Raw genomic sequence first — 15,030 nt, 5'->3', positions numbered from 1 at the left:
ACTAAACATATTTATTTTATAAACATAATCCAACTACATATTTATTTTGTTTATCTATTACATCTTGTTCACCCACCAGTTGTTAAATGTTACTGTATGTTAAAATGCAGAAAATTAAATCAAATTAAGTTAAGTAGTTCAACATTTTTATTAAAATCGTAACCACTTTATCCTAGTCAGGGTTGCATTGGATCGCTCTCTCTAAGACATACTACGCCCTGGATGGGACACCGGTCCATTGAAGGTCACTTTGCATATACAGACACATTCACACACTGTACTCTGGACAATGTATGAAGGAGAAAACCCACACAAACACAGGAAAAAACATGAAAATCCAGAGAGAGATTACTCTGAGGATTGAACCAGGAACCCTGGAGATAAATTCATTCATTCATTCATCTTCTACCACTTATCCGAACTACCTCGGGTCACGGGGAGGGAGATAAATTTAATCGATTTAAATATAGTAATAACTCTAAAAATTATAAAAACATTGACTGTGGTTGGTTATCACCCAGTGTAAAATCATTTAATTAAAAATAAAAGTTGAAATACTTTGTAAACCACATCTGGATCCTAAATTATTTTTCATGAAAGCAGGTATAAGAAATAACAACAATGAGTAAGCGTTACAAAAGTAAGCACATTTGTAATGTACCTATTACACGTGCAACCAGCAAGCTCAGTGTGACTTCAGTCACCTATTTTTGAGCACAACTGAAGACACGGAGGCCACTGTGACTAAGCTCCCGAAATGTACAACAGCAAACTTAGTGTTCGGTTACATAAACACAGTAGCATCTCTTTCCCCCTCGCCACTAACAGACAGCTTGACAGCCAGTTGCATGACCAGCGACGTCTAAAGAGGGGTGGAACCTTGCATCCAGTACATGTAATAGACAGGGCAAGCCTGCAGCAGATCTAAGTTTAACACAGGACAGTGAGCCACAAGTGCGAACAGGGAACTGTCTGGAACATATTGCCTTCCCCAACTGAGGTCCACCAAGACTAGTGATTTTGGAAAACGTTTTGATATATGCACAGTATATTTAGATATTTTTGTAGTTAGTACTTTAAAAGGGAAAATATGAATATACAAAACTGTGCCAGGTGTGGATTTGTGGTGTATCCAGCTGAAAAGGTTAATCTCATTGGTCAGGTAAGTCTGGATCTTTATAATATCTGAAGACATTTAATTTGCGGCATTTACAGTAGTGCTTTTCATTAGTTTAAATAATAAGATAGATTATTGTATATTAAATGAATCTAATAGCACCAAAGCAGTGAGCAACTTCCATATTATATCCTGATGCAGGAATATTAATCAGTTTACCGGTTAACGATGAAATAGAAATTATTTTAATGACAGTGATTCTTCATCTGTCTTTCTCATATAAGCAGAACTGGCACAAAGCATGCTTTCACTGTGAGATCTGTAAGATGGTTCTTACGGCCAATAATTACATCAGTCATCAGAAGAGACCATATTGTCAAGTGTGAGTATAAGGCAATTTTTGTTTTATATTTTATGTGAAATACACATTTTTGTTTTAAAGCATCTACTGTTCCTGTAAGGATACTCACACAAAACTTTGTGCAACTATGCATATCACTGTGACAATCCATCAGTTTTGCTTATGACTTGTGTGCAATTTACAGACACAATCCAAAAAACAACACCTTCACTAGTGTCTATGAAACCCCTGTCAACATTAATGCCAAGAAACAGGCACAAGCTGTCAGTGAGGTGAGCTTACAATTACATCCAATATGCCATTAAACACACCATGGCTTTGATTATTACTTACACAGAAAGCAATAATCATATAAAAATAATGACCCAAAAGCTTCAGTATGTTTGTTTTTAATTATTGATCGGGTGTAAGGTAAAATATTATGTATGTATGTATGTATGTATGTATGTATGTATGTATGTATGTATGTATGTATGTATGTATGTATGTATGTATGTATGTATATATGTTATTAATGGATTAATGTTAACACTGAAATGGCATGTCAGTGGCCCACTAATAAAAGTCATAATAGTGCTTTTTATGAGTGTTGTAAAGCTGTTTTAAGGAAAGTTCAGAGGCTGTGGTGAGTCTACATGTTTGGAATGGGGACTGAGTTTCTAGGCTGAGCTATTTCGGTGGTATGACTGCGACTCGACACCTTACTCTGATCCACTTTATGTACATGGTGTTTAAATTTATGCATCATGAATGCAGCCCTCTTCTTTTCCTGTTCCTCTCTCTCTCTCTCTCTCTCTCTCTCTCTCTCTCTCTCTCTCTCTCTCCCTCTCTCTCTCTCTCACTCTCTCTCTCACTCACTCACTCTAAACCTGGGATACCCACCTGCTCATGTCTGTTAGTGTCTCTCTAGACTCTGCAGTTGTAGACTACAGTCTATTAAATCTCCTTTACTTCCTGGAATGATCACCAAAGCATTTTCCTATATAGAAATGTTAGAAAATGAAGCCTGTTATAAAACTAAGGAGAGGCCACATGCTCTGATCAAGAGTGTTGTATCTCTGTGTGTATGCCACGACTGAACATTGTGATTCTGAAAATATGTAGACCTTTTTTTTTGAAAACTGTTGGTCTTTGATGATTCACTTAAAACAATACAGTATGTTGGTTTGCAGATTAAATATCGAGAGGATGGTGAACGGTTTATGTCCACCTTCCACTATGACATGTCCAAAGAGATAGAGCAGGCTCGTAAAGCCAGCCAAATGACCAGCCAGGTAAGAGATCAGATACAAATACAAATAAAAATAATAATAATGCTAAATAAATTTTTTGTAGTATCTTTTTTAAACTCAATGCCACTTTACAGAAGGAACAAAAGTTTTCCAGTTGTGAAATGGCTAAATCCAGGATCAGTATAATGAATAATGTCTGTGTTAAACTGTCCTCAAGGGCTACGAATCTTCAGAGCAGCAGATATGGTACTCAGGGAGTGTAAGCAGCCAGGAGGTAGTTCGCATGACTCAGGCACAGAAAATCATCAGTGATGTAAGTAATCTCAGATCTCTATAAAATTAAGGATGATTGTGTGGTGGTAGCAATCATTAAACATGAAAGGATATTTCTAAAAGCCTGTCTGGTTTTAGGTGGAGTACAAGCGTGGCCATGAGGAGCGAGTGTCCCAGTTCACCTCTGTAACTGACACACCTGGGATGCTACATGCTAAGACTGGAACATCACTGGCAAGCGATGTATGAACACCTTTGCATAGTAATACTCCTAATTCACTCCTAATTCAGCAGAACTCCAAAATACTTCTGCTCAAATATCATCACAGAAGGAAACTTGCTGAAAATCAATCTTTGCTTCTCATACAGTCTGATAGCAGCAGAGAATATTTGATGGTTTATAGGGAAATGCTTTAAATGCACTTATTTTCAGTGTGGTTTTAAATATTCCTTCATATCCCTGGATCTTAATTGACAGGCAAAATACACAGAGGGATATGAGCAATCCAAAGGCAAAGGCAGCTTCCCAGCCATGCTTACGCCAGGATACGAAGTGGCCAAGAAAGCCAACACTCTTGCCAGCAATGTAAGAAAGGAATCATGTGGACCAAATCACATATTGTGATTTGATTATTTTGAAAAATGCATAATTTGTGTTTTTACACACATAGCACGTGAAGCAGAATTTTGCATGTGTTCTATTAATTTTCAGGTTGAGTATAAGAAGGGACACGATGAGAGGGTTTCAAAATACACCACTGTGATAGATACACCTGAGGTACTACTGGCTAAAAGTCAAGGAAAGATTGCTAGTGATGTAAGCACAAACTCTCTCAGACATTATTAATATATCTCAAAGATTTTATGAGACTTATCTGTGGCTATTTGCAATTGATTATTAAAAAACTCAAAAAACAGGTTGTCTACATGGAGGAATATGAACAGCAGCGGGGCAAAGGAAGCTTCCCTGCTCACTTTACTCCAGGTTACCAAGTGGCCAAGAAAGCAAATGAAATGGCTAGCAAAGTAAGTACTCATACCTTACTTGTACGCTTTCCACACTGAGATTGTACCACATAAACATTGCCTATCTTGTGCAGGTGAAATACCAACAGAGGTATGAGCAAGAGATTAAGGGTAAAGCTTGCACTGATGCTGGAGCAGCTGAGTTCACTTTGGCTAAAGAGAACGCAGAAAAGTTTAGCCAGGTAATAAAATTCCTTCCTTTTACATTGAAGGACTATATAATGTAGTTTCTCCAGGCGCATGTCTTAAAAGCCTAAAAATATTCATCAGTACTTACTGCAAGAAAACATACAATTTCCTGTCTGCTAATAAGTTGATCTTTAGGTAAAAGTATTTGCACATTTAGTTCTCATTGCTAGGAATGTGTAATAACTGAATTGCAAAGAAAAGTTTTGACAACCTCTTTAGAAAAATGTAAATAAAAACTAATATCTGAATTTTTTTCCAGTAAATGATTTGTTGGTTTTAACAGAACTAAATGTATAATTATACATTTAACTGAACTACATGTATAATTATTGACTGCATACACACATTTACTCTTATAGTAATAATATTATGACAAGTGCATATGCTTGTGATTTGTTTTCAGTCATCCGTGTCAAATTAAATGGTTAATAGTTGTAAGGATTGGTGACTGTGTTTGTGTTCACCATAAGCACTTATTAATAAATCACTTATTAATAAATCGACTTATGAAAATGACATTGTACATTGATTTTTGTGGATGTGACTATTGTATCTCAGCATGCCTATACAGAGGAATATGAGCAGCAGCGAGGCAAAGGAAGCTTTCCTGCTATGATCACTCCTGGATACCAGATGGCTAAGAAAGCCAATGACATGGCCAGTGATGTGAGTTTTGACAATCTCTTGTCATAGAAATACAGTACAATTTTATGATACTGTAAATGAATACTGTAAAAAATAGTGATAGACATCTTTTTTTTTATTATTGATGTGTCATTTCTGGGTGAAATCTTCATTCCTATAGTAGTTAGGGAATTAATCATACTGTCATGACTCCCATATAGGAATTGAATGTTGTCACTCCAAAAGCTCCCAGCAGACCAATATAGTTCCACCGTCTGAGTTTGTGTGTGACAGCGTGTTATCTCACACTACGAGAATGCAACCTGACATGGATATTGTTGTTTTTGAGCAGCACAAGTAATATCTTCCCTGCCCATTTTAACCCACAGCTGAAATATAAGAAGGACCTGAATAAGATGAAGGGCTCTACCTCTGCCTACCATTGCCTGACCTCCGAAGACAACCTGGCTATGAAGAATGCCTGCAAGATTAACAAGCTCGTTAGTGAGGTGAACTCTGGATTTTAATTTGCTTGTTTTTAAAAAAAATGTTTCATCATACATGAGTCATATGTACAACGTACACTTATTCACGCTAAAGTTAGGAGCAGTATGTAAACAGTTAGAACATAACTATTCTAGTGCACACTTAACATTCTTGAAACATCATCTGACGTGTGTCAATAAAACCATCAGGATGAAGTGTGGTTCTATGCAGACATATATGGCGAAGCAAAGTGTCATGCTATTGAGGACAGAGACCATTTAAAACAAGTCATCTGTCATGAGATTATTTAGACACAAAGGCACCACCAACCCTGTGATGTGTTCATCTTTCATGGCTCTCCTGCTGAGTTCAACTCCTCACACACTGCACAGAGACAAAAGTGACATCATGTCACTGAACCACTCAGAACATAGACATGTCTAAATACCTCTTTTGATACCTGATGACACCATATCATCATCTCTGTCTGATTTATGTTCAGGGGTCAAAGAGCAAAGATGCTTTTGATTAAAGAATGGGAAGGTCACTAAAGGTTTAAAATAGAGCCACATTGTATTAGATCATGGTTGTTTATATTACAGGTAATCACCAATTTTTTTTATTTATTTAGGTTGAATACAAGAAGGATCTTGAGAACACAAAAGGACACAGCATAAACTATTGTGAGACACCACAGTTTAAAAATGTGTCCAAGATTGCCCAGTATACCAGTGATGTGAGTATGGCATTTATGTGCCCGTTCAATGAATGAAAGCATTTTCTATAATTAAGTGAGATATTACTGTGTAGAACTCACAGTGCTTTATGTCTAATAATCACGATAAGAAACAGAATCATATGGTTACATTTGGAATATAAATTCAAAATAATATAAAAATATGTCTACAAAGATTTGTATTTCTAACCACATACTAAGTCATCAAAATAATGTAGGTACTGTATACAATTCTTAAATCATATTTTGTTTGCAGAATAAATATAAAGAGAAGTATGCCAATCACATGAAGGGTCACTATGAAGGAACTGGGCTCGATAAGAAAACTCTGCATGCCATGAAAGTCAGAAAGCTGGCCAGTGATGTAAGACTTAATTTCTAAACATCCTTCATCTTAAAACATCGTAACTATGAATTCTTTTTTAACTACTACTTGGTATTTTGTTTGTTAATAAGTTAATCTTTTCAATATCAGATTGCTTATAAGTCAGAATATGAACAGGAGCAGGGTGAATACAACTACCCTGCTGAAATCACCCCAGCTTATCAGACCCAGAAGAAACTGGAGCCTCTCAAAGAAGTAAGTCTTCTAATATGTACAATTTTGAAAGTGCCATTTACAAAAAAATAAATACATAAAAGGCATTTTATGTCAGTAAACACAGTACATTAGCTTGTTGTGGAACAATTAGCTTTTGAAGCAAGTGATGTCAAAGTTATACCTTTTTCCTGCACAGAAAAATTACAGACAGCACATTGACAAGCTAAAATACAGTCAGGTGACAGATACTCCTGACATTGTACAAGCCCGAATCAATGCACAGCAACTTAGCAATGTAGGTATCCATCTTTTTCTCTAACAGTGAATTGTAGTCTTGGTTATGGTCAAATATAATAGACTGAACTATTCTGAACATACTATTACTAATATACATTGTTTTGTTGTTAATGTACAAAATGTTTATCTAATACAAATATATAAATTCCTTATAACACGTAGTATTCAAGTAGAATGTAAAGCATTTCAAACAGTAAATTGTTTTGATTGATACTTTTTCTCGTCTAAATCCTAATTCTAGATCTGATATTTGATAGTGTTAACGTTCATCACTCATTATATCAAAACTTTTGATAAACATAAGATAAACATGCTGTACTGTATTTTACAGTTGAACTACAAAGCCAACTATGAGAAAACTAAGACCCATTATACCTTATCTCAAGATACACCACAGCTTAAGAAAGCCAAAGCCAATGCAGATCTCATTAGTGATGTGAGTATATTTTACGAAATATAGTCAAACTTATTTTGTTCTCTAGTTTTTGATCTGTGTATCTGTTTGTATGATTAATGCTCTTATTGGTCATAGATCAAGTATAAAGAGGAGTGGGAGAAGAATAAGTCTAAAGCATGTGACATTGGTGTGGACACACTGACCTTTAAAGCTGCAAAAGCTTCAGGAGATCTGGCCAGTGATGTATGCGTTCCTTTGCTAATTCTATGACACAACTTTTTTTAAGTTGTTTTAATTTTGGAATATAATCTCAAAATAAGATGTGATGATAGGAAATTTAACATATCTTGCAGATTAAATATAAAGAGTCATTTACAAAGAACAAAGACAGATCAGTTGGTATGAATGTAAGTGATTCGAAGACTCTTCACTGTCTTCAAGTGGCCAAGTTGAACAATGAGGTAAAGAACTTTTTTGACAACACAAGCTATAAAAAACTATACATTGGTATATGGTTATATTTATATATGGTTATAGTATAACAATTGTTATATATCCTTATGACCATAGATTGCCTATAAGAAGGACTCAAAGGAGGCTCAGAGCAAGTGCCACCTGTCAATGGACATGGTGAATCTAAACCATGCGAAGAAGGCCCAGGCACTGGCCAGTGATCTGGACTATAGGAAGAAGCTTCATGACTACACCATCCTGCCTGATGACATCAAAGTGCAACAGGCTAAGAAGGCCTACAACCTGCAGAGTGATGTAAGAAAAAGTGGAAGCAAACATTGGATTACAAGAACTGTTTTTATTTGTTTGCTTTTTTGGTATTGCGCTTTTGAGCTTGCTATATGGTTTGATCCTAACAGAACCAGTACCGCTCTGATCTGATCTGGATGAAGGGAGTGGGCTGGGATTCTGATGGCTGCCTGGATGTTGCACAGGCCAAAAAAGCTGTAGATCTTGCAAGTGACGTAAGTCAATTGTATGTGCAGGAGAATGTGTTTTATTTGAACATTTAAGTGGTATTTACTCTACAACTTTTTATTTTGCAGCAAAAATACCGTCAAAAAGTGGACAGGGTGAAGTTCACCCAGGCAGCTGACACTCTGTCTATCAAGCATGCCAAGAAGAGCCAGGAATTGCAGAGTGATGTTAGATAACCTTTTTTGTCTGACTACATATTCATGTTCTAAATCACTTTACTGAGAGAGTCTTATGTTTTTTGACTGATCTCTTTTCAGCTGGCATACAAGGCAGGCACAGAGCAGATGATCCATAGGTACACTGCAAGCAAGGATGAACCTCTATACAGGCAGGCCAAAGCTAATGCAGAGATTCTTAGTAATGTATGTGTTTATTTGCACGTCATTCATTCACATATGAATTTCCCTAGAAATTATTTAAGACTTTATGATAATAAGCCAATGGTGTTTTCTATTTGCATTCTTCAGAAAACCTATAAGAGTAAGGCCCAGCAGGACAAAGGCTTTGAGCTACGCATGGATGCACTGTCTATCCTTACTGCCAAAGCTAAGAGGGACCTTGCTAGTGATGTGAGTGGCCAAATTAGAATAAATTTTAAAACATTACCTGTAGAGTAAAACTACACAATTCAGAGTAGTGTGCTGCATAAGCATTCTTTGGACTTTCCCACATTTTGCAGTGACTGGTTAAACAATGTGGTAGATACTTGTGCAACACAATGTAATCTATAAAGACAATGGTTACGTGACTGTTGCATTAACAGTCCCTGTCATTGTTTTGTAGGTGAAATACAAGCAACAGTATGAGATGACAAAAGGAAAGATGATTGGGGTAAAGACTGTGAAAGATGATTCTCAGTTGGCTCACTCAACACTGGCCACTAAACTCCACAGTGACCGCAATTATAAGAAAGCATATGAGGACAGTAAGACCAGATACAGTGCATCACTTGATATGATGAACATCAGTCAAGCTAAAAAGGCCCAAGATCTGGCTACAGAAACCACCTACAGAACTTTCCTGCACAAGTACACAAGCCTGCCCAGTGACATGAAAGTGGAGTGGGCCAAAAAAGCCTATGGCCTACAGAGTGATGTAAGAATCAGATATAACTATACATTTTATTCATGTATGCCTGCAGGTATAGACAAAATGAAATATGTTGACAGTTAATTATGTATGAACTGGTTTCTCTTTCAGAAAAAGTATCGGTCAGATTTGAACTGGATGAAGGGTGTTGGGTGGGAGACGTCTGGATCGCTTGATGTACTGCAGGCTAGGAAGGCTGGCAATATCATCAGTGAGGTACTGATTAACTGTCTTATCTCTCAGCATTACTAGCATTTGCAAGACCCCCAAAAACATAATAGAACTAAGCTAAACAGTGTAATTCTCTTCATTTCTATTTAACTCATATAGCACTTACATATATATATATATATATATATATATATATATATATATATATATATATATATATTTCAATTTATGAAAATATACAAATGCATACAGTAAATTAGGGTTAGGGTTAAAAAAAATACACAAATGTGTATTATTCATTTAATCATGGCCTTGAATACAGAAACACCTCACAGAAAAATACTAAAAAAACACATCTGAGAACTGCATATTCTATAAAATATTGCATTATTTATTTAGTGTATCTGAAAGTCCGTATGACGATTTATTGTTTTTTTTATATGTTTTTATGTACCTTTGAAAGTGTAAAGTGTAAAAAATGTAATACATAGTTTATTATTATCTGCTTTGGAGTATGAAACATAAGAATTGTGCAGTATCCATGAGCCATTTTCATTGAATGTATAATTATAGTATAATGTGTGTTTCAGAAAAAATATCGTCAGGATGTGAGTGCTCTGAAATTTACCAGTGTGGAGGATACACCAGAGATGGTACAGGCCAAACTCAGCAACAAACTGGCACTAGATGTAAGCCCATTCTTCACCTATCGGGATCAGCATTATATTTGTACATATAATGCATTTATTAAATAAGTCCATATAGTCAATAGTAGAAACATTAGAAAGTTGAATTTATTTATGTTGGTTGTATGTTCATATTTTGTGATCATACAGAGGTTGTACAGAGAGAAGGGAGAGAATGAGAAGCACACTTACACAATGACAGGAGACCTTCCAGAGCATGTGCAGGCCAAGATAAATGCTATGAACATCAGTGAGGTGAGCTTGTTTAATGTGCTGTTTCAGGTCCATCATTATGCCTCACCTTAATGTACACTTATTTAATGTATTCTTCCTGTGTGTTTATTTTTAAGACACGCTACAAAGAATCATGGACGAAACTCAGAGATGCAGGCTACGAATTACGTCTGGACGCCATTCCTTTCCAAGCAGCCAAAACCTCTGGAGATATATTTAGCAATGTAAGAGTGATCCTATCTCGTATTTTATTCTGTTGTCATTTATCAGGGCAAAGTAAATGAGCTCTATATTGTTTCACTTCTAGCAAAAATACAAAGAGCAGTTTGAGAAGTCAAAGGGTAAGATGATTGGTCTGAAAGGATTACAAGATGACATTAACATTGCCCACTCAGTGCATGCCACCCAGCTACACAGTGATGTGAGTACACCAGCTATATCCACTATATTGAAAACTGCAAACTGTTTTATATATTCTTGAATATATGAATATTTGAATGATGTCTTACTGATTTAACCCATGCACACATCGTAGATTAAATATAAGAAAGATTCTGCAAAGGGGCACTCTCAGTTCCACCTTCCAATGGACATGTTAGATGTGGTTCATGCTAAGAAGGCCCAGGCTCTGGTTAGTGACCAAGACTACAGATTTTCTCTGCACAACTACACTGTACTGCCTGATGACCTAAAGGTACAAGCAGCCAAGAGAGCTTACGAGCTGCAGAGTGAGGTAACCTTTGATTTCTTCTAAGAATAAACGTCCTTAATCAGTTGCTGGTATATTGTAAAATCACATGTTTGTGTAATATAGAAACACATTTATGCATGGATTTACTGCATATATGTATGCAGGCTCTGTAACAAAGATTATCTAAGACATATGCAGTAGTTCTTAAAGGTGCACGTATATGTAAACTGACTGATTTTTGCACAATTACTGACTTCATGTTTGTCTAATAGAAAACATACCGCTCTGATATGAATTATTTGCGAGGAGCTGCTTGGATTGCTACTGGTGCCTTACAGATAGAAGGCTCCAAACGTGCAACAGAGCTGATCAGTGAAGTATGGTGTATTGGTCTTGTTGTTTATCATCTAATGTAAAATCTCAAATAAATAAATGAATGAATAAATAACATTATAATCTTGCAATTACTCTTTTTTCAACAGAAAAAATATCGACAGCAGCCGTATGCATTTAAGCATACATCTGTTACAGATTCCCCTGACATTGTTCATGCCAAGTTCAGCAACAAGATCAGCAATGAGGTACCTTTATTTTTTTCATCCTATGTCTTCACTGTTTTTTTATACACAGTTAAAAGTAGGAGAATCAGTCTGTATGTTCAAAATCAACAGCGGCTGTACAAAGAGAAAGGCGAGAACCTCAAGCATAACTACACCATCACGGCTGAACGACCAGAGATCACCCAGGCCAGGATTAACACTGCTAATTTCAGTGATGTAAGCCATTTAGGACAACTTCATGACAGTTATTTTGTTTACATAACTATATATATTTTAAACTGATATTTTAGATTATTATTAATTAATTTCTCTGTATTTCATTGCTATTAAATGCAATTAAGGAATCTTGCATTTGTGTTCTTCTTCCAGACCAAGTACAAAGAGTCCTGGCACACGCTGAGAGCTCAGGGATATAAACTGACAATGCAGGACATCCCGTTCCAAGCAGCCAAAGCATCCACAGGCATTGCCAGTGATGTAAGTAAATCCATGCTAATTTTACATATTCTGTAAATGGCTAAAGGCATAGCTCATGATTTTCTGTCTAGTGAGTGAGGTCAGTGCAGCATGATTCATTCAACCAAATGTTTTATACCTTTTATATCAGGCGTGCATTAATATTATTACTTTTTTATGCTATTAACTGGGAATATTATAACCTGAAAATTCAAATCAATTCCATTCTACAGTACATGTACAAGCACAACCATGTGTTGGAGAAAGGCAAGCACATTGGCGCACGGAGCATTATGGATGACTCTCACCTCCTACACTGCTGGCAGATGGCACGTCTGCAGAGCGACAAGGACTACCGTAAAGATGTCATGTCCACCAGTGGGCAGTATCACCTTGGACTAGACCTGATCGACCTGGTTCATGCCAAAAAAGCCCAGGCCCTGGCCAGTGACCAGGACTACAAGACACGCCTCCATTCCTACACTGTTTTGCCTGATGACATGAAGATGCAGTGGGCAAAGAAAGCTTATGAGCTGCAGAGTCAGGTGAGAGGAAAAAAAAGCTTATTGAGGAAGAGTTTAGTAGAGAGAAAAAACTGCTTGGTAAATATATGCAGTTTTTCTGATACCGTGCATGATCTTTTTCTCAGAATATGTACAAATCAGACCTAAACTTCATGAAAGGAGTGGCCTGGGACTCAGTTGGTGCACCTCAGATTGAATCTGCAAGAAAAGCTGGAGAGATAATCAGTGATGTAAATCCACACTATCAGAACTAAAAAACACAATGGCTTTAAACAAATTATCCACCTGTTTATGCAATTTAACCAAACGTTTGGTTTTCTACAATTTAAACCTCTCTTGTTAATGCAGAAGAAATATCGTCAGCTTCCTGGCAATCTGAAGTTTACCCAGGTGGCTGATTCCCCTGATATTGTCCATGCCAAGAACAGTTATATCCAGTGCAGTGAGGCAAGTTGTTAGCTAATGTCTTACAAAATAAAGTGATGCATAGAGAAATAAAAGAATTGCCAAAATAATAATGCAATATGTTGCCATTGGGTAACAATCTGTTACTGTGCATTACAGAGATTGTACAAGTCTGGTGATTCGGAGTCCATGCACAAATACACCCTGCACGCAGATCACCCTGACTTCATCAGAGCAAAGATCAATGCACAGCAGATAAGTGATGTACGACAGAAACATTTTAAGCTTTAAAAACATACTGAATTCATTTAATTAATGTCACTGGCTCATTTTCTATCATATGTTTTACTCTACAGAAAGTTTATAAGGCATCAGGAGACCAGGTGAAGGCAGCAGGCTATGACTTCAGACTAGATGCCATACCCTTTCAGACAGCCAAGGCCTCTAGAGAAATTGCTAGTGATGTGAGTCTGTGTAACAACTTTTATTTATTTATCAGACCTATATACAAGGAAAGAAGCTACATTTTCTGTCCAAGCAGCTGTTGGGTTGAATTAAAGTTTATCTATTTTTCTTTAGTTCCACTACAAGGAGGCCTTTGTAAAACAGAAGGGCCAGCAGATTGGACTCCTCAGCGTCGATGATGACCCCAAGATGAGACATTCACTGGCTGTAGGCAAGCTGCAGAGTGACAATGAGTACAAGAAGCATTACCAGGAGACACGGTCTCAATTTAAGATCCATGCAGACCAGCCAGAATTCCTGCATGCTAGGAAGAACCAGGCTCAGGCCAGTGACATCAGATACCGCCAGCATCTTCATAACTACACATGTGACCCACAGCAGCTGAACCTCCAACATGCTAAACAGGCCTACAAGCTGCAGAGTGATGTGAGTTGAACATTTTGTATTCTGTGTGATATTTATGTTATAACAAATATTGCTTCAAACATTTTAATCATATATAGAACCATGTAACATTAAGGACACTCAACAGAGAATGTACATTCACTGATATTTTTGTAAGCAAAGCTGAACTGTTATTGTGTTATTTTTTCACCAACTGCTTTTGGTAGCAAGTTTGTTACTGATCTAATGGACTCACATTAATTGTTCTGGTTTAAACTTGGGACTCGTTTTTGTGTGGATGGTTGCAGGTGAACTATAAATCTGACCTGAACTGGATTAAGGGGGTGGGCTGGACTCCTCCAGGCTCCCATAAGGTAGAAATGGCCAGGAGAGCTGCCGAGCTTGGCCTGGCTGAGGGGCTGGACACTGAGCAAGCCATCTCCAAGTATCAAGAATTGATGGTGAGACAACTTAGAATCTACAAAAAATTTAATAATTAAAAAAGAATAGACCTAATGTAACCTAGTGTCTGCTTAACCCTTCTCTCCTCTTCTCTCCTCATCAGATGCTCCAGCGTCAGTTGCAGTTGGAGAATCAGCAGCACAGCTCCTCAGAGGAGGTGGAGACCACAGAGAACACAGTTAAACAACCTGCAGTCAATCCTGATGCTATGGAGATCCTTCAAGTCAAAAGGAAGAAGACCATCCACACTACTTTCAAACAGGCAAAAACTACAAAGTCCACGACAATGCAGTCTGTAGCATCTAGCTCATCTACAAACCAGTCTCTCACCAACCAGTCCTCCGAGAAAAAAACGATTACAAATTAATGAAAAATAATGAAGTATGAAGGAGGTGTGGAGTAAATGTAATGAAAGTATATAAATCTAGTTTGTTGAGGTTTTATTAATGGAGATATGAGAAGGTTATGAACTGTAAGTAGAGGTGGAACTAGGACTTTTGGAGAGTGTCTTGTGCATGTGAAGAAGGCAGAATTACTGTAATGGAAAGACAAATGTCTTTCTTTTTATTACTGAACAAATAAACATAAAAAATTTTTTTTTGAGAAATATGCCTTTATTGAAATTGCTGGAAAG

At 36.9% G+C, this 15,030-nt stretch overlaps 1 protein-coding gene across 1 annotated transcript; it reads left to right on the top strand.

Moving 5' to 3' along the window:
- Nucleotides 1-944: 944 nt before the first annotated feature.
- On the top strand, nucleotides 945-15,004 carry nrap (nebulin-related anchoring protein). The gene is made up of 43 exons (XM_060858059.1): nucleotides 945-1,162; nucleotides 1,405-1,499; nucleotides 1,663-1,750; nucleotides 2,651-2,752; nucleotides 2,928-3,023; nucleotides 3,122-3,226; nucleotides 3,462-3,569; nucleotides 3,696-3,800; nucleotides 3,902-4,009; nucleotides 4,084-4,191; nucleotides 4,757-4,864; nucleotides 5,212-5,331; nucleotides 5,940-6,044; nucleotides 6,301-6,408; nucleotides 6,520-6,624; nucleotides 6,782-6,880; nucleotides 7,214-7,318; nucleotides 7,415-7,522; nucleotides 7,633-7,740; nucleotides 7,850-8,047; nucleotides 8,152-8,256; nucleotides 8,338-8,436; nucleotides 8,527-8,631; nucleotides 8,737-8,838; nucleotides 9,053-9,364; nucleotides 9,470-9,574; nucleotides 10,120-10,218; nucleotides 10,366-10,470; nucleotides 10,566-10,673; nucleotides 10,757-10,870; nucleotides 10,985-11,182; nucleotides 11,413-11,517; nucleotides 11,623-11,721; nucleotides 11,812-11,916; nucleotides 12,070-12,177; nucleotides 12,390-12,701; nucleotides 12,806-12,910; nucleotides 13,029-13,127; nucleotides 13,245-13,349; nucleotides 13,442-13,549; nucleotides 13,665-13,976; nucleotides 14,243-14,395; nucleotides 14,500-15,004. The coding sequence occupies exons 1-43, from the start codon at nucleotides 1,091-1,093 to the stop codon at nucleotides 14,761-14,763; spliced, it is 5,478 nt and encodes a 1,825-aa protein (XP_060714042.1). The 5' UTR covers nucleotides 945-1,090; the 3' UTR covers nucleotides 14,764-15,004.
- The last annotated feature ends 26 nt before the right edge of the window (nucleotides 15,005-15,030 follow it).

Source organism: Tachysurus vachellii, chromosome 2 (assembly GCF_030014155.1).
Source record: "Tachysurus vachellii isolate PV-2020 chromosome 2, HZAU_Pvac_v1, whole genome shotgun sequence".
Taxonomy (NCBI): Eukaryota; Metazoa; Chordata; class Actinopteri; order Siluriformes; family Bagridae; genus Tachysurus; species Tachysurus vachellii.
This window is presented reverse-complemented; position numbering and strand designations above follow the sequence as displayed.